At 39.9% G+C, this 24,787-nt stretch overlaps 2 protein-coding genes across 6 annotated transcripts in view; one reads left to right on the plus strand and one right to left on the minus strand.

Moving 5' to 3' along the window:
* Positions 1–24,787, plus strand: part of psmd1 (proteasome 26S subunit, non-ATPase 1) — a 33,677-nt gene that overhangs the window by 2,252 nt on the left and 6,638 nt on the right. For all 3 annotated transcript variants that reach the window (XM_034582906.1, XM_034582905.1, XM_034582907.1), the window contains exons 5-20: positions 86–294; positions 514–657; positions 984–1,210; positions 1,450–1,510; positions 1,625–1,753; positions 1,855–1,943; positions 2,069–2,147; positions 2,256–2,429; positions 2,715–2,826; positions 3,206–3,402; positions 3,785–3,880; positions 4,518–4,582; positions 15,539–15,653; positions 19,474–19,590; positions 20,539–20,641; positions 23,777–23,946. In XM_034582906.1, the coding sequence (XP_034438797.1) occupies positions 86–294; positions 514–657; positions 984–1,210; positions 1,450–1,510; positions 1,625–1,753; positions 1,855–1,943; positions 2,069–2,147; positions 2,256–2,429; positions 2,715–2,826; positions 3,206–3,402; positions 3,785–3,880; positions 4,518–4,582; positions 15,539–15,653; positions 19,474–19,590; positions 20,539–20,641; positions 23,777–23,946 (2,087 nt within the window). The remainder of the gene's footprint in view (positions 1–85; positions 295–513; positions 658–983; positions 1,211–1,449; positions 1,511–1,624; positions 1,754–1,854; positions 1,944–2,068; positions 2,148–2,255; positions 2,430–2,714; positions 2,827–3,205; positions 3,403–3,784; positions 3,881–4,517; positions 4,583–15,538; positions 15,654–19,473; positions 19,591–20,538; positions 20,642–23,776; positions 23,947–24,787) is intronic.
* htr2b (5-hydroxytryptamine (serotonin) receptor 2B, G protein-coupled) lies at positions 6,433–14,081 on the minus strand. 3 transcript variants are annotated; one of them, XM_034582909.1, is made up of 5 exons: positions 13,071–14,081; positions 12,071–12,655; positions 8,551–8,751; positions 6,962–7,953; positions 6,433–6,895 (listed from the first exon to the last, which is right to left on the minus strand). In XM_034582909.1, the coding sequence occupies exons 2-4, from the start codon at positions 12,330–12,332 to the stop codon at positions 7,001–7,003; spliced, it is 1,416 nt and encodes a 471-aa protein (XP_034438800.1). In that variant the 5' UTR covers positions 12,333–12,655; positions 13,071–14,081; the 3' UTR covers positions 6,433–6,895; positions 6,962–7,000. The 3 variants fall into 3 exon arrangements, with proteins under 3 accessions (XP_034438800.1, XP_034438801.1, XP_034438799.1); XM_034582910.1 differs by having other exon boundaries at positions 6,433–7,953; positions 13,355–14,081; XM_034582908.1 differs by having other exon boundaries at positions 6,433–7,953.

Genomic DNA, 24,787 nt, shown 5'->3' on the forward strand with positions numbered 1-24,787 from the left:
TTAAGTATGGAATAAGATGTTGACTTGAACTTGGTAGTTGAATTCTGCAATAAAATGAAGACCCTCTTTTCTTTGTGTCTGCCAGCCAAATGCATTGACCACTACACCAAGCTGCGGGTCGAGAATGCCGAGCTGCCAGAGGAGGAGGAGAAGAAAAGCATTGATCCCCGCCTCGAAGGGATTGTCAACAAGATGTTTCTGCGTTGCCTTGACGATCACAAGTACAAGCAGGCCATTGGCATCGCCTTGGAGACCAGGCGCCTTGATATGTTTGAGAAAACCATCTTGGAATCGGTTAGCAGCTTTTGTTTTGTTTGTTTGCACACTTCTATTTTTATTTGCAAATACAAGTGAAATAGTTGCACTGTTGAGCTCTGAATACATAATGGCTACAAGCAAAATTACATACAAGAGTCCAGGTTTTAATTTCTGATGCCGACTGTCCAGAATTATTCTGCCTTTGTTATGAAACACATAAGTAACTGCTACTTTTTTCTTTATCTCTTCATGCAGACTGATGTGAGCGGGCTCCTTGCCTACAGCCTGAAAGTGTGCATGTCGCTAATGCAGAACAAGAAATTCCGTAATGAGGTGTTGCGCGTGCTGGTCAAGCTCTACATGAACTTGGAGAAGCCTGATTTCATCAATGTCTGCCAGGTAAACATCAAATACTCAACCAACTCAGATTGTAATTATTATGATTATACAACCAGTCATTCATTGTTTGGGAATATTGACAAGCACTTTTTAACAGTTCATGTCTTTTGATTTCTTGCAATGCAGCTATAATGTAATTAGGATTAGACCATCATTAGTTTCTCAAGATATAAAATAGAATGACTTGTTTGTTAGCCAGAGTCAAACAGACTAAAAGGTACTGGTGCAACTCTTTACTGCCGTTCACTGGTCTACTTAACAAACTGTATTCCCATCAAGTGTGAACCTAAAATCTTTATCTATTTTTTTTGTCCTCTTCTCTCTAGTGCCTGATATTCCTGGATGACCCACAGGCTGTGAGCGACATCCTGGAGAAGCTAGTGAAGGAGGACAACCTGCTGATGGCCTATCAGATCTGCTTTGACCTGTACGAGAGCGCTAGCCAGCAATTCCTCTCCTCTGTCATCCAGAACCTGAGGACTGTTGGAACACCGATTCCCGCTGTACCTGGCTCTACAAATACAGGAACTGTGCCAACGCCTGACAAAGACAGGTGAGCAGGGAAAGAAAACAATAACACACCAATACCTATGTTGAAGCACCATCTGGAAATTAGGTTCACCAGCAGTGGGTACCAAAACCCAAGTCCGGGGGCTAAATTATCAGTCTGTATTGACATATTTTCGCCTTTTAAAGTTTAAGTACAGTAAAGTTATGAGGGACCTCAGATACTACATTAGTTACTTCAAATTATGTGATTCAATACTCATAAGTCTTTTTTCTATGTTACAGTGATGCAATGGAGACAGATGACAAAGCTGGGAGCTCCCCCGCTGGAAAGCCAGCAGAAACGGTAAGATCTTTGGATTGGATTGTACATCAAAACTTTTGTGATACCAGCTGTTTGTGATTTATTTAGTTTTTCCACACAGAGCAACTCTTATTCGTCTGTTTGTGTGTTTTTCAGAAAGATGAGCCCAAAGACCAGAATGCCAAGATGATCAAAATCCTCAGCGGGGAGATGGCCATTGAGCTGCACTTGCAGTTTCTAATTCGAAATAACAATACAGATCTAATGATTCTCAAAAACACAAAGGTAAGTAGATGAACGTCCAAATTATTGTTTACATGGTCAAATGAACTACTAAATGGGCTGTTACAGCTACTTCATTCAATTTCTTTTCTCCATCACTCTAGGACGCAGTCCGAAATTCTGTGTGCCACACAGCCACAGTAATAGCCAACTCTTTCATGCACACAGGAACAACAAGTGACCAGTTCCTCAGGTAACTGTGTAGCCTGAACCAAACGTGGAACAACAATCAATTTCACACATTGCACAAAGCGACTGAGAAACATATTTACTTCAAGTGATGTTATGTCTAAAAGTTTTTGTTTTATATTTTTTTAGAGAAAACTTAGAATGGCTTGCGAGAGCCACCAACTGGGCAAAGTTCACAGCAACAGCAAGTCTGGGTGTCATCCACAAGGTAAATTTCCCTCACAATGATGATGGTATAATCTAAGTTTAAAAAATGTTATGTATATTATTAATGTAATACAATTTCATTTTAAATATAAAATGCTGTGTTTTCCAGGGCCATGAGAAAGAGGCTCTCCAGTTAATGGCCACGTACTTGCCCAAAGACACTTCCCCTGGCTCAGCCTACCAGGAAGGAGGAGGCCTGTACGCTCTGGGACTCATTCATGCCAACCATGGTGGCGACATTATCGACTACCTGCTCAGTCAGCTCAAGAACGCAAGCAATGATGTGAGTGTTTTGATGTTTACTTTGAATGCTGCTTGTAACAAAATACACTACTAGGTAAAAGTTTAGAGAACCTCAATATTCCTGTTATTTAAATTTACTCTTGTCTCTATATCGCTATAAAGTTATAACTTAGAACAAATAAATAATATAATGATAAGGAGGAAACAACATTAGTGCCTCAGGTGTTTAGCTGAGGAAACCCATTTATTTTGAGTCACAGTCAGTTGGTGGATTTATGTTCCGTGTTCCATCGCTCATGCGCTGTTTTCTTCTTCTGCGGTACAGATTGTCCGTCATGGTGGTGCTCTTGGCCTTGGCTTGGCTGCTTTGGGCACAGCCAGACAGGATGTTTATGACCTCCTCAAATCCAACCTGTACCAGGATGATGCTGTAACTGGTGCGTAGGCCACTGACAAAATCTCAAAAATGAAACGTTTTCTGAAAAGCAGGGTGGAAGTAGTTTTTGTTTTTTTTGTATTCAGCTTGCAAAAAATTACCTAACCTCGACAATGGTAATTAAATACCTTTTTTCCCATGTCTGATAGTTAATAACCGAATATTAAAATGAATAGGCTTGAAAATTATTTTGGGGAAGAATATGTGGTCAAACAAATGTAGTGAGAAAAAGGTGTCTACCATATGCAACGGGTAGTGATTTTGCAACATCTCTAACATGCATTGATTGCTGTTAAATCTAGTTCAGTAATATACACGAGTAAACATCTGATTTGGGGTTAAAACAAACAACCTGCTGACGGTAATGTGTAACCCCTCAGGTGAAGCTGCAGGTCTGGCTCTCGGTCTCGTCATGTTGGGCTCCAAGTCCGCCCAGGCCATTGAGGACATGGTCGGCTATGCTCAGGAGACGCAGCATGAGAAGATCCTGCGTGGCCTGGCAGTTGGAATCGCCATGGTGATGTATGGACGCATGGAGGAGGCTGATGCCCTCATTGAAAGCCTCTGCAGAGACAAGGTGAGGCTGAAATGCACTCGGAGCAAATGTACATGCAGTGTTTTTATGGCACTCTTGCAGCTTTTACATATAAAAACACTATACATGCAATGACCCCAGCTTGAATTGGAAAAATACATAGGTGGGAGGCTGTTTAAAAGAACCATCGCACTCCGTAAACCTTGCAGTTGGCCAGTTCTTATGTGGATTGCTTTGACTCCTGTATTCATACAACACCAGGTTGTGTGTGTATATCTATTATATGGGAGACTACCTCTGTACTGTTTGCCAGAAACCCTTCTGTAAGACCTGAATGTGGTAAATGACTCAATTAATGTTGATCTCGGTTTTGTATCCAGACACAAAGTCTCAAAGCTCTGCTTCCTCTCACTGTCAATGATAGGACCCCATCCTGCGGCGCTCTGGAATGTACTCTGTGGGAATGGCCTACTGCGGCTCTGGGAACAACAAGGCCATTCGGCGTCTGCTACATGTCGCTGTGAGTATTTCCTGTTATGTCTCCTCTTCACAACAGTTTTTCAGGGGAGACAGGTTTATCTTGCTGGCAGTGAAGCCGATGCCAAGAGCCAGGGCTGCATAACTGTAGCTGGCATTACTTGGTTACTGATTTAGGTTTGTTAAAAGATTCAAGTTTTGCTGGAATACAACATTTGGCTCTTCTTAAAGGGTTAGACATCAGCAACAGTGTTGTTCTGATCATTTTATGAATCTGTGATTGAAGTTCAGAATCCATCAAGTCTTGAAAGTTTTTGTTAAAACCAGCGCTAATTGTTAGATCCACCATAACACTGAAATAATTAAATTTCAACAAGGAAAATAACTGGTTTGTCAGATGGCAGTTTAAACTGATGACAATATAACATAAGGATTCATATATATATGTATGTATGTGTCAATGTACTTTCAGTGGCTTAATTTGCAAACAAAACATAATTGACAGGTGTGAACAGTTCAACATGTTGTCCTGTAGGTGGTGCCTTATACAAGCTATCAGATGGTGCCATGGTAGAGCATGTGCCTCACACTGTGAGCCACATCGATAATGTTAATTGCATGATTTGATGAGTCTCAGTATTGGCTGTGGTGATTTGACTGTTTTACTTATTTTAAATAAGGTGAGTGACGTGAACGACGACGTCAGAAGGGCTGCTGTCGAGTCCATCGGCTTCATCTTGTTCAGGTAGGTTCCAGACTGTATTACTTGAGTGAAGGATACTCTTGTTTAGTTTCTCTATATCCAACAGAGGGGTTTCTCTTTAAGGCCTCAAGGAACTGGCCAAACTCCCAGTTCCTTATTCCCAACACACACGCACGCGCGCTGCTTTGTGTGGAGACTAAATGAAACGGACACATTTGTCAACTTCGGCTCATGTTGTTGAATCTAAAAAAAGTTTTGTGAAAAGTCATTATTCTATTCCCTCAAGATGTTGTTTAGAAGAGCATTAAAACATAGTTACTCTACTGAAACTGGCATTAAAAGGTTTGTGCCATAGCCAGCCCTAAAAAAAAAACTTGTAATATTAACTTCTGAAATAGATTTCATTGTACAGTAATAAGGGTAATGTCTTTGGTTCTGTTCATCACAAATATATCATTGAAATATTTTTCTGGTTTTCTGCTTTCCATACAAAACGACTCATAAAAACCTTATTTGTTCTAATTTGATAAGAACCAGTTTGTTTAAAGTAAATGGTTGTGCTGCACTTATTCCCAATGTAGACATAGTACTAATCAGCAACCATTGGAACTATTCCTGTTTTGTTAAAATGAAGAGTTCATTTTTTTCTTAAATCTTGTTTACGTTGCCCTTGTACGCCCTTATTACCAGGCATCTACTGGATGTACATAAACACCTCTTTGATGTGGTAGATGCACCGTTGTCTACGATTTGCAGTATCATCCTGTTCTTCATGGAAGGTATTCCATGGCTGAACCTTCTTGTCATTGTTACTCACACATTTTCTTCCTTGGCTATTTATAGGGAATTAGCCATCAGATACCAGAGCAGTGTTGATCACAGAGCCTATCCAGTGCACACATGTCTAGGTGTACATTTTTAAGCCCAAAAAAGGCTTTGTGATATTCTGTGTGATCAATTGGCTGCTAGATAAACCATGTGTAAATCTTCGCTGTGTTTAGAATTTTGACTTCTGAACTAGAACAGCTTTCCACCGTAATGACTCGAGGAAACTCCTTCCACCCTCCAAACATGCACAACTGGACATCTCCAAGTTTAAATGTTTTGCAATTTTCTTAATAAATCAACAGAGTTCCTGCTTTTTTTTAAAGCAAAAATAACAAATTGATCCACTCCAAGGTCACATGGCAAAATCAAGGAACCCTATCCAAATCTGTATTTTGTTGGCTGTTTGAATTTAGTCTGTTTTAAAGAACCAGCGTAAAGGATCTATTGGATCTTTTAGCCGATATGGAATTTAATATAGTTTATTAGTATATTATAGTCTATTTTCTTACTAATGTATAATAACTCAGAATGAACCCCTGACATCGACATCTACAACACGTCCATCCTGTTGCACTGCCATGTTTTGACCGTAGCCCAGAATGGACAAATCAAACACTGGCTGTAGAAAGAGCCTTTCACTTGCAATATGCAACTTTGCCATTAGATATCACTAAACCCCATACACTGATATATGTTTGGATATCTGCACTGTTCTTAAAACACTTCAATTTGATATAATCAAGAGTATAGAGACTTGAGAAATTGCTTCTGATATTTGTATGGTTTTCTTGCTTGTCCCTTTTTTTAAATCTATAGACCCTTGGATTTGTAACAACTGTCTTCTAATTATTCAAAAAATATCCTGCTTTGTGGAGTCACTTTTAAATGACCGTATTTACAGATCTTCTAAGGTATTATCAACACATTCATGAAGGAGGCATTTCTACTTTCTGATATTGACACAGATACTTAGAACTTGTACAATTTTCTTTCAGTTCAGCAAGACAGCATTCATTTATTTAGAATTTTGTTCTTTTTATATAGCATCTTTTTATTTGGAAACCTTGTTATCATGTCAACATCAGGCTGTAATACACATACAAGAGCACTTCCCAAAGATCCAGCAAATGCAATACGCATCATTTCAAGAGTACAATGCATTATGTGTCTATTGCAGAAGAGATTTGAGAGGTTGAGTTGTGGTTGTCTGAAAATGAAAGCATGTGGTCTGAGATGTTTTACATCATATTTAGATAGCACAAGTTGAAAGGTTCAGCATAACAATATATTGTATACTGCATTCATAAGAGCTTCCAGGTTATCATAGTGTTTCCATTACTCGCATTCTTATGTCTGCCTGAACTTTGGCTTTTCTCTCTTCGATTCTGTGATATGATCTGTCTTTCTGTCTTTGAATTCATAGCTTTGACATACTTTGTAGCATTGCCTCGTTTCGCTTTTACAAACATCCGCAGCAGGTTAGATTTTGTGTAGTGTAGAGTGAGTCCTGGCCTTAAATTACTTCTTGCGCAACAGCAAGTTTTGAATTTTGCATTTTGTCTTTAAAAGATACAGAACATAAATCTGATCCTCTTCGAGTGCTCCCCTTTTAATTGGATAATGTCCAAATATCTACACAGAGCTAACATGTTCTTCATGCTTCCCACCTTCATTCTCAGTCAGAAGCATTGTGTCTAAGACAACACCACCGGATGACTGTACAGTTGCTTGTCTGCACCTAAGCGGACTTTGATAGCTCACCGCTCCAATGCTGTTTTTCATTCCTCGTTTCATAAACAGTTTAGAGTTTGCCGCCATAGAAGACCTGAATGAAATCCGTGTGAGCGTCCGATCTGCGTTTGAGGCCCCTGGTTGGCTTCCTGGCTCGTGACCAGTTTTGTAATTACAAGTGATATAACGCCCGAATGCCTGTCTGAAAGTTTTGTTGAATAGCGTGTAGACCAACGGGTTGATACCTGATGACACATAACCAACCCAAACAAATATCTCCATGAGGTGGGCAATCACATTAACATCACAGCTGGCACATAGCACAGAGGTGATGTTGGTGATGAAGAAAGGGCACCACATCACTACGAAGAGAAGGAAGACAATGCCCAGCACCTTTGAGGCGCGCTGCTCATTGCTCAGAGTCTGCATTGACTTCTTGCCCATTGTCGACATTCTCCGAATGTTAATCTCGCCTCCTGTAGGAGAGTTTGTTGTGCCTGCATTTGATTTTTCATGCATTCTGGGAAGTCTGTTGTCTAGCATGTTCAGTTGCTCAGTCTGAGTTGAGGGCACACCCTGTTCCCTTTGAAAAACTGTGGAGACTGCTTGGGCGCTAACGCGCTGAGTCACCTTTGACTTGAGCAAATAAACCTTTTTGCGCAGCACCTGTACAGTGAGAAGGTAGATGACCATCATAATGGTCAAAGGGATGAAGAATGCTGCCAAGGAGCCAAACATGATGAACTCCCGGAAGGTGTCAGTTTTCAGCAGGCATGTGTGGTTACTGTTGAAGGTGACGTTGTTGGGAAGGTGGTAGTTCATGAGTCCCTTAATTGGAATTGGGATGGCGATACCTAGAAAATGATGACAACAGTTAGCATTCGCAAAACATTGGCACTTGCGCAGATGAGGTGTAAAAAAAGTTAAACCTAAAGTTAATCTTTTTTCATATTTTCAACACCAGCTGCTGTAGTGTTGCTTTTGACCTCAGGGAAAGATTTACCTGTGTCATAAGTGGTAGTAGCAGTAATACGATGAAAGGATGGCAGGTTCTCTGCTTTTTGTTTTTAAAATGAATTAAAGTAATCAGATGTTTGTAAAGAGGCTTTTTGTCTGGTTCCTAGCTGAACATATTGAACTTACAAAATGTATTAATGCTTTATTTTATCACCCAACTGCTCACAGTGGTGCAACTTGCTTTGGATGCACAAACTACATTGACCTTTGAATGAACTCCATCCTCATGAAAATTGAGTTGTGTCCTCTTGGCACATCATCAGTAACATCTCTGAGGTTCTCTGATTGATCCCTTTCACTCTCCCCATTTGTAAACCCAGTCTTTCCTTGGAATTTATGTCAACAAATCAGACTTTATCAAAGTACAGGCTGATACAGAGCTCTAAACAGTGTGTGCTAAGAAAAGTCAAGGAAATCTGTACTGATGTGCTTACAAATGGATATGAGCCACACCAGTGCAATCTTCACCATTGCCTTGGCCCTGGATTTGTACTGGCTGTGTTGGATTGGCTTCTTGATGGCAATATAGCGATCCAGTGAAATGGCGCATAGGTGCATGATAGATGCTGTAGAAAACAGCACGTCGAGGAAGATCCAGATTGGGCAGAGGAACTCAGGAAGAGGCCAGCCAGAGTCTAAAGAGAAGGTGAGAAGGAGGTTAATCTAGAAAGACCGTTTTCTTTCATTTGTATGTCGTTTATCTGAGGTCATGACTCTACAACCCTTATAATGTATAACTATAATGTATAACCCACTTTGATTCCAAAAGAGCTTGAGTGTTGCACACTGTCTGTTATGGAAGATGCACCACAATGGCAAGAGATCAGAAGTAGCTCTCATGCAAAAGATTGGTGTTTGTTTATCTCTGTGAGGAGTGAATTTACTGGAAAAAGGAGGGTTCAATGACTGTTTATGGAGCTAAAAGCTCTTTATGTAGATGTGCTGGAGTCTCTGTTCAACAGTAGTGTTTATTTTTTGTTCCAGGCATAAAATTGGCAAGTAATTGTTCTGGCTTTTGTCCCGTCACCCATTAACATTGCAAAAGACTGTTGGAAATATTCCTTTACTTAAATTTCATTTGTTGTGCCATCTCCCCTCTGTTTCTTGCACACGTTTTTTCACTCTTGGTGGAATTTTTGAGTCATAGCTTTGATTTGGTTTCATGGGGTTGGTTTATTCATTGACAAATACTTGAACTCATTCTTAAAGCAGACTCACTGTTTCTGTTTTACAAAGTGTTGAGTATCGTACAGAACTGTAATAAACGTGCACCTTGCAAGGCCACAGTTAAGAATCGCCCTCTGCCAAAGTGTATTTCAATAGGAAATTTACCCTCTCCTGAATTGGAGCATGTGAGCTTGTTCAGTCTTGGTTTAAAGGGTCATAAATATCAAACAGTATCATTTTTAAAATTATTTAAAAAAAAACATTTTGGCACTGTTGCCAAAACGATACAACAACCAACACTAGATATGTGTTCACAGTAAGAACCTAGAGTAACACACTTTTATTGTTTTCATCGTTTGCTCTTGAAACGAATTATTTTACCAAATGGCATCTTTTTATATTTCACAGATCAATACATGTTCAGCAGTATTTGGTATCAGTAACTCACTTTTACTCATTTTTATTTGTCACTTTAAAATCAGTTTAAAAGCATAAAATCTAATTATTGCATTTTAGTGCCGTCTTTTCTTAAAAGGCGTGGATTAAAGTTTATTAGCAAAGAACTGTAATGTGTGTTTGCTGCAATTTTTTTTTTTTTTGTATTCAGGTATTTTCTATGGTTTGTGTTTAATGAACTAAACCAAAAAAATATAGCCCGTTGCCCTGTGCACACAATTCCTCTGACCCGTAGCCCTTTTCTTAAAAAGAAGTGAATGGATGTTCTCAACAGTTGAGGTAGGAAAACTAAATAATTGGTCCTTTTTTAAAAAATCTTTTTGATGTGTTTTTTTTCTCACCAGGTGCTCTATTTTCCACAGTTAACATCAGATCTCTTAACGTGCTGCCTGTATGTGTGGAATTCATCAGTCTGTCAGATGTGTAAAGTGCATGGCAGTGCTGACAAGTGCAACTGTAATCCAGTCACATTGTTGTATCGGCTTTTCAGGATTATACATTTAAGCCTTTTCTTAAACATAATATACTCTCCCATGAATATTTAATACTTTGTGACCTTGTGATTTTCTTTTTAAATTAACACTCGTACCTCTGACAGTATACTCTGTCCTGCAGTGCATTGAAATATGTGCTTCCCATGAGAAACTGATCCTCCATCTGACTGTTTGAATCTCCAAACTCCTTTCACGCAATGTTTGTGCATGTTTACATCCCCATGACCTCTCCTTTCTTACCATGGTACTGTCAGCTTCATCTCCCTAAATAGGAGAGTAACGACAGCTGCTTGCATCGGAAAATATTTGCCAGATGTTCTTTTTTTTTTTCAAATGCATCATTTTAGCAGACACAAATACTACTGTGATAGAGAAAACTCCTCTATTAATAAGTGTTTAAACTAACTGTGATAATTGGGTTTATTCCTAATATTACAGGTAAGGCGATTAATTCCTTTTCAAACTTCTTTTCACACTGCCACCTGCTGCTAGTGAAATGTATATTTTAAATGAAGCTGTAACTCTTGGTTCTTTTCTCAGTCACAGAGAATCACATGGAAATTAATGAATGCTATTATTCTTTATTCCAAGGGATCAAGATTTTTATGCCGCTTTATTCATATTTTGAGCTTTCAGTTTCTTCTGATAAATTACTCTGCAAGTTTTAGTCAACCTTCTCAGCTTCCGCAACTGAAGTAACTTTAAAAGAAGTAATGTTGTCTACTAAAACGATATGTGACGTGTATTTAAGGGTGAGAGTAAACAGTTGAGTTCCTGCTTCATCTATTATTTAGGTTAAATACGTTCACAATGTGATGTCAAAACCCGGCCAGCTGTGGTCCTATTTTTACAGCAAACATTTGGACAGCGTGTAGAGGGCAAATTTATTTCAAATATAGATTTAATACTAGATAATTGCTTGGCTCTGGCTTATGTAGCTTCTGCATTAAGATGGGATGGATAAAAGCTCCAGCTGTGACAAGTTTGACCTGTGAAGGCTTTCCTCTGTAATACACCCAGTTCTCATGGAAAAACTTAATTTAGAGTCAAGAAAACAAATAGCCCAGTGTCTCCACTATACTCTGCTGTTAAATGTGCGAGACATATTTATGATCGAGATTATTGTCCTGCATTTGCATTACTGGGGAATAAAAGTTTTTTGCCAAAAAATCCTATACAACCAACAGCACTCTCACCGGAATTAATTAGAAATTTAAGATTTTGGTAATAATCTGCTACACCAGGAGTTAAATTCAAGGCATGAACTTTCAGAGAAGTAGCATGTTTATTGCCAGCTATCTCTTGTTAAATCTAATCCAAAATAGATTGTTTAATCATGGTTGCGATTGTATCTATTGTTGCTCACTAACTATTTTCATTCTTATTTGCTACCCGCAACTATGCTGACTTGTTTTTCTTGGTAGATTATTAAAGTGGATTATGGATTTCATCTTCTTCCTTATTCCATGTTAGGGCAAGTAAAAGTTTTTTAGATGTAATGGAAAATTGTTAAATTTCCTCATCCCACCGACACACTCCCTTTTAAAACCTTGTTGCTTTGAACTATTAACTGGGTTTTATAGGTCTTTTATACAAAGACATATAAACCCGTTCAGCCGTTAAAAATAGTTCAAACATCGCTAGATATCAGTTTAGTGTCCGTCATTGTGTTAAACATAGCATCAGGTGTCAATGAGTTGATCTGGCGGATGAACAAGGACATTTTCTCTCACTAGTCATGTTTCTAGTTCTTTTTTTATTGCACAGGTTTATTTTTTGTTTAAAGATGAGAAATTACATCAGGTTTTCAAACGCATTGGCCCCATGCTAAACTTACTGTAGAGAACGGTGACGAGAGCAATGGGCATCACTAGGAGTCCCACCAGTAGATCAGCAACGGCAAGTGACATCAAAAAGTAATTTGTGGCATTCTGCAGCTTCCTCTCGAGGGAAACCGCAAGAATGACCAGGATGTTGCCCCCGATAGTGGGGATGATGACCATGACGATAAGCAGGGCGGCCCATCTCAGCTGAACCCCAGACTCCTCTCCTGGCCATGAGCTGTTAGTCTCAAGTGGAGCCGCGACTGCCTGAGACATGTTGCTGTAGAGGTCACAGCTGGTCTGAGCGTGGGTCGGGGCTCTGATCTTTCTGGTGTTGGACACTCGGTCAGCATGGTCACTGGGTCCCACAGGCAAGGGCAAAAGGGTAGTGTGGGGCAGCTCAGGATCAGTGAACAGGAAGTCTCATCCCTTGTGAAGTGTAAAAACCAAGAGGAAAAGCGAAAAATCAGTAGAGGATCCACTGAAAATGGGTCCAATGCTGGCAGTAATCCCAACACGATTATTACTTCCACAGCGAAATGTTACTCGGGGTCCTCGTTTTCCCAAGCAGCAGAAGTTCTGTTACCCAGTGCATCCTCCTGTTGAAGGAACAGCGAAAGCTTGTTACCAATTTGTCTGAATGATGGTGTCATAATGAGATGTTTACAGTTGGAAATGAAGGAGGGCTTTCCTCTGTGGTGATTATTTCTGTTTCCACATTATTAAGAAATTTACCTAACTGGAAAATATAGGGTGTAATAGCTGACATGCCTTTTTAATTTTTGCTGGGTTTATCTGAACTAAAACTAGCTAGTAAAAGGTTTTAAAACAACGCCCAGACATGGAAAACTCTATTGTACTTTCAATGAAAAGAACAGACTTGTCTCACCATCTACGGTCTAAACTTGTTCATCTACAAAGATGTACACAGCTTTTCATGTGGAATGGATTACACTATTAATGAAAGTACAACGGTGTCAATTAGACGGTCATTATTTGGCCAAAGTTTCTTACCTGCTCCTGAGCGTAAAGTTTGTTGCTGTTGGACGTTTCCCGACGGCGCTACAAGTCTTTCGTTACACTAGAGCAAAACTTTGTGCTGATAAACACTACGTCTTCTTCAACATTTCCTTCCTCATCTTTATATTTCCACCTTCCACCAAGTAAGAGCGTGACAAAGCATGCCCTCCCTCAGCTGCAAAGCCTAAATCTGTCGCTGTCTGAAGCAGTCCATGATGTGGAATTTGTTTTGCTTCCACATGTTGGAGGAACCCCCAGTCTTGCTCCGCATCACCTACCGCGATCACAGGTTTAAAACTTTCAGATGTTGTGGCTTGTCCACCTCTCTCCCGCTTCCAGTTGCTGCCCCTTGTTCACAGCCTGAGATCGGCTCACACTCTCTCCCGTCTTGTTCACTCTCTCATTCTCTCTTCCCTCCCTCACCGTTGTGTCCATGAGTCAGACTCTGCACAAAGCAGATGAACGTCTTGGTGCTGGCGACATGCCAGTGGTTCTGGGAGGTAATTTTCTTCAACACAGGCGTCCCACTGTTTATATTTGTCACTTTCTGTTCTCTCCTCTTTTCAAAGCGGGTGAAGTGGTGGGGGAGGTAGCAGTGGTGTATGGGGAGAAGCCTTCGATGTGCTTGTACACCAAAGATTTTGCTTTTTGTCCACAATAAGCTCACGTTTTCAGGCTGCCAAAGCATTTCAATTACAATCTTAATTTTGTTTAGATGACTAAATTCAAAATTTAGACCATGTGTTTGTACCTTGTAATCTTTCTGGTTTTAACAAATCAAAGTGTATATTCTCTTTGTGCACTGATTTGCTTTCAAAAACAGATGTTGGACATTACAATGTTAAGCAATAAATAATCAGTACTTGTCAAGTACAATGTTGAGTGGATCTCACACGAAAATGTGAGAAAGGCAACGAGTAACCCCCCCTTACTTGGTTCTGTACAGTCTCCCAGAGTAGAACTATCCAAAGACCAAATGTTTTAGCTGAAAAATGATCCCTAATTCTCTGACCGTGCTAATATAACTACAAAATGTCACCATGCGTCCTATATGTGCTTTGTTTGGTCATCATATTTCAAATAAGTTAAGTTTGGTATTTTTCGGTACCAGGAGACATTCTCATGTCAAACTGAAGAAATTAATCTTTAGTTTGTTTGAGCTAACAACCATACTGTAAGCTGACCCACAGTAATTACAGGAGAAAATCCTTGTCCAATTTATGTGCTTCTAAAAGTACAGAACATAACATAAAATACATACCACACAGGCATATTTTAAGAATGAACTCTAATCAGTCTCTCTCAGCTGGGAAAACGTCTTTGTCACACTGTCAAACAGCCATTATCAGCAATTCTCTATCTTCAGAAATTGTTAGCCATTATTTTCTCCTGAAAATTGGCACAATTGTATTTAGGAGTCAACTATAAAATCCACACAGCTTCTTAATTCATCTTATTTGAAAATTTGTTCATGATTTATTGGGGCGACTGATTTTTCACTTCGAATCCACAAAGTACAGTTGGCTTACTTCCCATCTGTTAGAACCAGAAAAACCAAAACAGAATGAACTCTATCCTCAAATGTGAAATTGAAAGTTGGTCTTCATTTCTCAGTGATTGCCATTTGTGATCTCGTTAAATCCTCATGTAGTGGTTGAGCCGTGCTTCTAATTCCAAAGAGAGCAGTGGAGATTATGCTTTAAAGTCATGCCACTTTAGCTATTCACGCATCTAAATACAATACACAGGAAAGCTTATACTTATTTACACATTATTTTCAGGACTTCATTGAATGTATTTATTGGCTCTGGTCAGATGGAAGTGATCAAATCCTAGACACCTTAATTCCTATTTATTGGACTTTGTGTACATTTAGGTTAACTGCCTCTGAAGTTGAATGAAGACAAAGATTTGAACATCTTGGCCACCTTCTATTATTTCATGCACTATTGAGGGATCAATACAAAGTAGCTGTAGATCTTTAAATAATGTGTTTTGTTTTACTTTCTCTTTCCTAGCTTAAAGTAGTTTTTAATCTTTTTTATTTGGTTTTAGCTTTATGGTCCATTGCACTGAAATCCAATAGCCAGCGAAAGCAGGTGGCTTTACTAAAGCAAAAGTTTCTCAATTATCTTTCTTCAATAGCACCACTTGGAGACATAAGGACTTGGTGAATTTTCAGACATAAGTCAAAGCCCTGCATTTCACAACTACTCTTTCACTTTCTTGCACTTTTCTAGTTTTATCCCAGAAACATTTGATTTTCTATCCCTGTCTCATACAGTTCCTCTCAAACATGGACATGGTGTGCTTTCTGAATATATCAACAATAACTGATAACAAAAGACTGATCAAACAATCCCCATCAACTGATCATGATTCATGTGGCTCATGCTCTTCTCCTCTTTGCTTTATTTCTTTTAAGTCTTAATTTTTCTGTCTTTCTCTTTGTCTCTCTTCAGGACCCCGGAGCAGTGTCCCAGTGTGGTGTCTCTGTTGTCCGAAAGCTACAACCCTCATGTTCGCTGTGGAGCTGCCATGGCTCTGGGCATCTGCTGTGCTGGGACAGGCAACAAGGTGAGGACCTCCTTCTTAATCCCCCTTCTTCTTCTTTGTTCGGTTTATTGGCGAGTGGCCACCAACATCAAGGTGCATAACCGCCATCTACTGTGTCTTAATCCCCCTCTCATTCATTTTTACTTTAAAGTGTCATGGTGCAAGCATAGCGCAAGAATTACAGCTAGATAGTTGGGGTGTCCTTGTGCCGTAGTCGCACTTGCCATCTGGCAATACTGGGACAAATCCCAGTGGGGATGGGAAGGGCTGACTCATTGAAGGACCACCTACTCTGATAACATCCTCTGACCTCCTACAGTTTCATCATTGACTCAATATTAACACTGACTGCTACATATTAATTTCCTTTTTATTTCTAATACCAAGGGTGAATTGACGCACTTAGATGTGTCCACTTGTTATTGATTGACCGAAGATTCATGTTAATACCAGGTTCTCAACAGGGCCTGTGAATTTCCTGCTCATATCAAACACATGATACACAACGGTGAACTTTATGAAGAAACCCTCACGTCAAATTTGTACACAATTAGACTCGAACCTGTTTTTGTTTGTAATCTCAGTTCCAAGATATAAAAAAAATGAGTACTTACTTAATTAGATGTCAACACTTGAACAAACTCTTATTGGTCTCATAGGTAGAATTGATAATCCCCATAAGATTATGTACAATCAAAGCTTAGATAGCAATTTTTTCATCCACAACTGCAGCATTGCCCCTGTTGTCCTCATTTATTCAGTGTGCTGCCGTTAATCTTTTTTTAAATGTGCCTCACTGATGCAAAGATCATTCTACACTTGGGTTTTCCTTAAAGCAAACAAATGTATGACTCGTGTGAGGACTATCTACTCCTGAGTTCAGACTCACTGAAGCCCCTGCACAAGTAGCTCAGAAAAGAACGTCACGTGTCTCTTGTCATTTTTAATGATGCCATCTCAAAAAATGGAGCTTTACAAATGTTTTTTCATGAAATGGGTGAATGACTGTGGCTCAAAAAACATTTGTAATTATTCCCAGATGCACCCACATGACTATCGTCTGCTTTTGAAGCTGGCTTACAGTAGTTAAGGGTAATTTTCAAACCCTTCCAAGGTTTGATCAAAGACTTAAGCTCTTTAAGTGCTTCAGCCATCATCTTCATTTATTTCAATAGTAACTACTCCTTAGTTTTACTGTTGACTGATAAAATAGTCCCAATTGGTACACAGCTGTATCTTATCATCATGTTGTTTCACATTGGAGTCTGAAAAGTTGACCAAAGAGGACATATGTTTTGGGTCCTGCCAGTTCCTGAGTTGTCCAGCTATGTGGGCTGGTCAGTCTCAGGTAGCAAAGCCAAAGTAGAGTCATGGCTAATTGCAACTTGAGCCTCGGAGCAGCAGAGTGAATGTTTAGGACCAGATCAGACAAAGGCGTGCTGCGGAGCTGATCAGCTCCTAGGCTCCACTGCTTGGTTTATCTCAAGCACATTTGGCCCTTAGTGAGAGTAATGATGATGTGGCAAGAGAAAAGGGGTCATCCATTTAGAGGGAGCCTATTCCTTCGCCATCATTTATTCAGCTTGGCCTTTGGATATTTTTACTGGACGCGGTGTTCTTCATCTGTTGTATACGTAAAAGAAGAAAAGCTGCACAGGACTGCAGCTTTGGCCTTCTCTGTAGTCCGTTTGTTTATATTGATTCTTTTCCATAATGAAAATCTTAGTCACGGTTCAGTTTTAGTTTGTTTGATGAAGAAACATGTGCGTAAATTTAATATTTAACACCAAGCAGACTCATGAGAATCGTGTTTTCAGTTTAACTGTCAAATGATAGTTTTGTAAATATGTATTAAAATGGAAATTGGTGTTAGTGAAATGTGTTCTGCACTGTTACATTTTTTTTACACGATTCTTTAGCCAGTTTTTAGCAGAATTGGATTAAAACTTATGTAAAGTCTCAACTGTCATTCAAAATTGGTAGAAAACAGACTCTGGATTCTGAACTGTACATGGAGTAAAAGGATCTTATGAAACTACATTTCGTGCTGATTGGGCCTGACAGTAAATACCCTCAATTAAACCCCCTGACAACCAATCAGGAGCAGGATTTGGTTGACTGGTTGTTGGCTTTATACTCTGACTTATCATCCCAGTATGGGGCTTTCTAAGCCGAGAGCACCGATGAAACCTGGTTTATTTTATCTCCACTGTCATCATCCTAGTTTGTTTCTCTTGCCTCGGTGGAGCTGACGCCTCCTTAGTCTGGTGGTGTGAGTTACAGCCATTACTACTCGTAAGAACAGAAATCTAAAGGAAAAGAGTAGGTGGTCCTCACTCACTTGTTCATTCACATGGATCATGGGAGGAAACTGAAGAAGGCAAAGCTCGTCATAGCTGTTGTTACTGTTGTCCCAGGCAACCAGATATGAATGACACTAATGTCATTATTTTCCTGGTCTGGCTGCCTCTGTCGATAATCCCCTTTCCTGTATTTGACCAAACAGAAGTGACCTTGCTGCGCTGATCTGCTCTGTTGGGAATGACAAAATATGAATTGCATATGGAGTAAAAACAACAAATTGTCAGTTTTCTTTCTGCTTCAATCTGGCAACTAAAAGACAGCAGTTTAAATAACTTTGTAAATGGATCCGCAAGTCTGTCATTGTCAGAACAGGTTGTTTGATTTCTTCCTCATTGTCCATATTGGAGACAAATGTGGGAATGACTCAAGACTAGAGTTCCACTGACATGGAGTTTTGGCTGCTGATACCAATAATGGGGAGGGAAAAATCTCCAATATTATATTTCAGCTTATACATATATATTTTTTTTAATTGCACAGATTTCTAAGATCTCGCTATCAAACCCTTGCAATAAATAATTTCATGAGGCTTAACAGTTTAACCATAAACTGTATTAAAAATAACTATAAATAAAAGAAGAAACAAATGCAACCATTGATTTTGAAAATTTGTTTTAAAAGATGTATGTAAAATATGAACACAAATGTAAATTTGTCTTCTGCATTTTTATTCTGTTAAATAAGTTTTCATATTGGTGCATTTCGGCGAATGTACACACTGATATTTATATGAAAGGCTAATATTGGGTAATAATATCAGGCAACATATTATTTGGGCTCTGCTCAAGACATCTATCATTCTCAATTTACAGCAGGAAAATATGGATCTACTTTGACTTTAGCTACCAAATGATGGTTTTCAACATGGCAACCAGTTCTTAGACTTGGTTCATTCTGTGCTACAGACAAAACTCATGAGTACCATTTCCATTTGTTACTATAATTATCGTTTGTCATTATAGGAGAAGTATCATTTACTACTAATATTTTTACAACTGACGATCCATTGATAAAACATGCTTTCTTCTATATTTAGATAACGTTCATCTGTTTGCCCGTAAGCCGTTTTTCAGGTTGCATAGTTTCTTGTGTGGCACTTAAAACCTGCACTTACTCTAGATTTTTGTCTTTCAGTAAATTCCAAGTTAATGCACACACGGCCAGGGAAATTACCTCTTCTATCTTAGAATCTGAAAATGTGTGCCAAGTGCGCAGATCTCCTTTTTTTTCCCCCTCTTGGTCCTTCTTTACCAGCTTTATCCTTCCTTGAAATATCAACATGGGGAAATAATTTGATAACATGTTTTGTGTTAACAACTTTTTCCACACCAGATTATTTTCATATCATCCGTCACCAGTTTAAACCTAATTTCGCAGCCCTATAAGGATTACACAGCTTGTAAAACTAAATATACTCAACTTGAACTTTAATTCATTTAACACAACTGATTTTTCTTTTGTACCTTTACCCCCACAGGAGGCCATCAACCTGCTGGAGCCCATGACCAATGACCCAGTCAATTATGTGAGGCAGGGGGCCCTCATTTCCTCAGCCCTCATCATGATCCAACAGTCTGAAGTCACTTGTCCCAAGGTAAGTGCAACTGGATTTTTGGATTGATATTTGTTTGATTGCTTTTTAATTATCGGAATAAATTCTATCCATTTCTGTTTTTTGTCTTGGTGGCTTTTTGTTTATCTGCAGAATAAATAAACCTGCCTTTGTGACTCTTAAAATGATGCTCATCACCACCGAGGCCAGTTAGCTGGTTAGAAAAAGATTGAAAGAAAAGGCTATGATTTAACTAAATGCAGAAAGCATCTGAATTGCAAAGTTAGAAGGAAACACATCTGTGTCATTGAATACTGGAGTGTGACTAACACAGACAAACGCTCGCACCTCACACACAGATATGCCAGGAACCCTTTCAAAGACTCATTGTCTGCACAGCGACAGTCCTTAATGCTCAATGCGCTATATGCAGGAAACTGTGGAACATCAAGAGGTAGTGGATCCATGACTGTTTATTTCAAAGTCTCTGTATTTGTAATATCCACCTCTGTTTCTCAGTTGTAGACCAAAGTATTAGATCTGTCGTTTGAGGCTAATAAATTGGTCCAGTTGACCAATAACTACCCAACACTGTGTTTAGTCAATTTTGAGGTTTGCTGGAACTCTTCACAAATAAGAAGCTAAGCATTGGCTGTGGCGATATTTATACAACTTCTCCCTTTTAATTGGAGACCCCCTGACAAGGTGGCACAGACTGACTTGGCATAGAAATTCCAACCATACACTCTCTGCTGTGTTTTAAAGCATGAGGGAATCCTTCAATATTAATTCTCGGAGAGTTCATACCTCTGACAAATCGAACACCTTATCTTGCCATGTTAAAGAAAGTGGAAAACAAATTCCTGGATCCACCCGTTCATGCGTATATGCTCCAAAATGTATAGGGATCCTACTTGGGTCACCCTTTGGTTTCACACCAGCATTTATGGCCTGTACATTAACATGTTTTCCCTTCCCTCATTATTTCAGGTGAACCAGTTCAGGCAACTTTATTCAAAGGTCATCAACGACAAGCACGATGACGTTATGGCCAAGTTCGGCGCCATCCTCGCCCAGGGAATCCTCGATGCAGGTTAGTCTCCAGACAGAAAGGCACAAGAAACATCTGTAGACTGGTGGTTGGAAATATGGTCTTACGTGTATATCTGGAAAGGAACCACCTGGATCCCTGCTTGTAGGTGTGGCTTTATCATTGTTTGTCACGGAGCAGGAGATGAGAAACTAATTTATGGTCCCATCTGCCCATGTACCTTCACTCCTCATGGGGATACACAAAGACTATATTCTTAGGTACACAGTAAATCAAGTGAACTGCTCTGTAATGTGGGTTTGTGGTTGTGAGTATGTGCGTCTTTGAGTTCCTTTGCACTTAAGCAAACTTTCTTGGCTGACCACCCGTGCTCCGAGTCTCTGGAACAGATCATGCTAAGTTGCATTAGTGCCTGGCGATCCTACCTCAGATTCGCTCGGCACTCAGCCCACATGGCTTGTTGGTCTCACCCGTGTGATTACTGTTTGTCTGATAGTCCCTGTGTTTGTGTTTCTGTGCGGGTGTTTGTGGACACAAGCATGCAGCGTGTGTTTGTGTGTGTGGGGTCCCAGAGAGCTGTACATCATCACAGTGTGCGCTGTACACTCGCATACACCCAGAGCGCACCCATATTCTAATGTATACAGAAACCCTCAATGCGGGCAGCAGCAGCAGAAACTCATTTTCTATCACCATCTTAAGACCCTGTGTGTTAGGCCAGATGAAAACCAGCTCTGTTTACACACTGCTGTCCAAATACACTATCAGGTGTTGCAGCTTTGTGTAAGTTGCATCACCTGTGGAAGGGTTAACTGCAGCGTATGTGTTTTTGAAATGATGTGAATGTTTATCATCTCATTAAATTTGCCTCCTGATTAACTCCGCCCCTCCTGCAGCACTATTTAATTTGCTGTTTTGTTCTGAGCAGATTAGCCATCTTGACAGGCGGACAGACTTCAATCGTATATCAAATCAGCCACATTAACCGCAATATACTCGGGCCAACATGCCAAGATAACCCCGCATGAGACCATCCAGACAAACCCTGAACACCGGTGTCATTCTTCAGAATGCAGACACGCTCCCGGCGTTCCCTCCCACTCGCCGCTCCAAACACCAGCTCTCACTGTTTGCCCACGTTTCAGTAGAGTTCAGCGTGTTGCTTGAAGTTTAAAAACATACGTGCAGGAGCACCCCTCCTGTTTGAATGTCAGACACGCTTGTGCTCGTGCAGTGTGAATGTTTCAGGATTCTGGCTCTTGTAGAGGAGTTTGGAGCATTTGAGCTGCAGAGGTAATTGTATTTAATTTGATGGGCGGAAGCCATTAGAGCAGTTTCATGATCTCTGGTGCTCATTACCAAGGAAATGTCAAGTCTCTTTGCTCCTTCTCTCACACTCTGTATCCATTTCCCTCTCACTATTACACATCCAGCCTCCATTTTGTCCTTCACTAATTGATACAATCCATTAATTAGCTTTAATGAGTGTTTTCTCTCTCATCGAAATGAAACATGCCCTCTTGTTTCATCTTTTTAAACCAAACAACACACAGGCTGGTTGTTGATGTTGTCACATTACACCTTTTGAAGAATCACTGCCGTGCCTCCCTCACCAGCTCTGTGGAATGAAAATTGGCCCACCGAACTAACAGTTGGCAAAAACAGTGGGTGTGGGGGGGAGCCGCTAGTCAAGTGCTCTCAACCTCTCCTCAAGCTTTTAAGAGACTTTTTAAGTTTGTCGTCCAGCGAGCAGAGCTCATGACTCATTCTGGCCAAGTTTGAGTGTGTGGGAGGGGAATGGTTTCAACACTGGTTCAGATGTCGAGATAAGGCTCAGTTATTAAATCATCTCAGTGACCTCTGAGAAGAGGGGGTGCAAATCAAGACAATGGCAGATGATTAAACTGGTATTGTTTTGGCTGATATCTTTTTTAGTTGGAGTGGCTACTCCCTCGTAACATGCCTCCTTTTTAAAGGACATTTTTTAAAGAAATGACAGATTCATTGTAGTTGCTGCTGATGTTCTCTTCCTTCCCCTCTGTCTGTCTTCCCTTTTATGGTTCCTCCCTTCTGTTTTTTTTCCCCAAAAAGACCAAGGGAGGTCTGTTTTTTCTTTTTGTCCTGCTTCAAGATGTACACTTGATCCTTCTTTATCCGTCTGTTTAGTCAGGTCCACTGTCATAGATAAATTGACCCAGGTTTTTATTTGGTAGAGCACACATTTCCTTCTTGAGTGACCACAGTGTGTTAACCTCACATACACACTCCAGTCTTACAAGATACTGTATTATTTGTCCTTTTACCTTTTTGGTTCAACAACTAAGGTTCTTTTTCTGGGATAAGATACGAATACAAGCTGTTTAATAGTTTCTTCTTCACTTAAGTTGCATGAATAATACATGCAGTTGGCAGTTTATTAGGTACACCATAAACTTCAGTTTTTCTAATTGATATAAATAAAAGTGCTCATGACTCCTGAAACACCTCTGATACTACAAATTGAAGGCTTAAAATTGTATTACAATACAGTTGAATATATCATCACTCTCACTGTAGGAGTTCTTCCAGAAAATGTATATCTATGTATGGATAACAGTTCTCTTTTATGCTTACTTAATAAGATTTACTTTGTTTAAAGTAAATTTGAGCTCTATAAAGTCTGGAACCTCTTCAACACAGCTGTGAAAGCCATCTGTTTATTTTGGGGACATCTGACACACCTCTTGTGATGTAGATCAGTTATTAATCTCCTTTGCAACTCAAATCTAATTATTATTAGATTTCTTTTTAAATTAAATGCAGGATGTTGTAGACAATGCATTCCTGGGTTTAACTGGCTCACCAAAACATGTCTGTAGTTTAACTTCTGCCTTGGGATCAATAGATCAGACAAGTTGAAGCCAAAAGACAACCTGAACAGGGTGGTGACCATCCTGCCCTGAACTCTCATTAACCTCCAAATCCCTCATCACATGATTCTGTGCCAAGCTGCAAACAGTTCGTTTCACAATCATCAATGAGTGTCACAATGATTTCACCTACTGTTCTTATGTGACCAAACAATGGTCCTCAACTGAGCAGCATGCATAATATTGAGGTTTATCCTTTTCTGCTTTGACCTAATTCACATAGATCTGTCACATTATGTCTCTAACCTTTCTGTCCTCTTCTGTCCAGGTGGACGTAACGTTACCATCTCTCTGCAGTCCAGGACCGGTCACACTCACATGCCGTCGGTGGTCGGCCTGCTGGTCTTCACCCAGTTCTGGTTCTGGTTCCCCCTCTCCCACTTCCTGTCATTGGCCTTCACACCAACTGCTATTATTGGCCTCAACAAGGACCTCAAGGTACTGGAGATCGTTTTCATTTTTAGCTTCAAAATAACACACTCAGGGTGACAAAATGTTCATAATCCAACTGTTGATGTTAAAAGCCCTCCTGTATTTTCTCCGGAGGAAGTGCATGTGTGAACGCAAATGTTCGAGCGAGACGCTCCGCAGTCTCTGTGGACTTTATCCACCTGGCCTCCTTGTATAATGTCCGTAGAAATTCAGGAGAAGTGGGTGTGTGAACACAGCAGGGGATCCTGGAAAAAAAAGAACTTGAAATTTTTAAGAAAGTGATGGGTTCTACCCCTTTTGTCTGGATCCACACAAAAATATTATGGGTTCTCTCTTGGCCCACGTCCCTATTCTCCCACCAAGTTCTGTGAAAATCAGTTTAGTAGTTTTTGCGTAATCCTGCTTAAAAACAAACGCATGGGGTTGAAAATGTAACCTACTATGCAGAGGCAAGAATATGTTTGTTTTGCAAATGTCAAACCTCAATTGATCAGCAAGTATGGCTGCTAAATTTGGCTGATGATGGTGTTTTGTATCGCATTTGATGCAGAAAGTATTTAGCTTCTTGTCTTGGTAACAAGTGTCATCAGCAGCAGCCTATCTGTAACAAGGCCATCCTGACTGTCGGCCTGCTCTGGCCCACTGCCACTCGCGAACTGACGCCAAGGGATCACTCAACATATTGGGGTCTTAAAATAGCATTAGCTGGATATTATCTCTCCATTTCTACCCAAATCAGCAGCACATGAACACATGCAGACTTTTGTGATATGTGCATTCCCAGCTTAACCAAGCCCTGGAGAATATGATTGGTGTGAAGCCCCTCGTAAATACACCAGGGATAGAG

The sequence above is a fragment of the Hippoglossus hippoglossus genome, chromosome 4 (genome assembly GCF_009819705.1).
Source record: "Hippoglossus hippoglossus isolate fHipHip1 chromosome 4, fHipHip1.pri, whole genome shotgun sequence".
Lineage (NCBI taxonomy): Eukaryota > Metazoa > Chordata > Actinopteri > Pleuronectiformes > Pleuronectidae > Hippoglossus > Hippoglossus hippoglossus.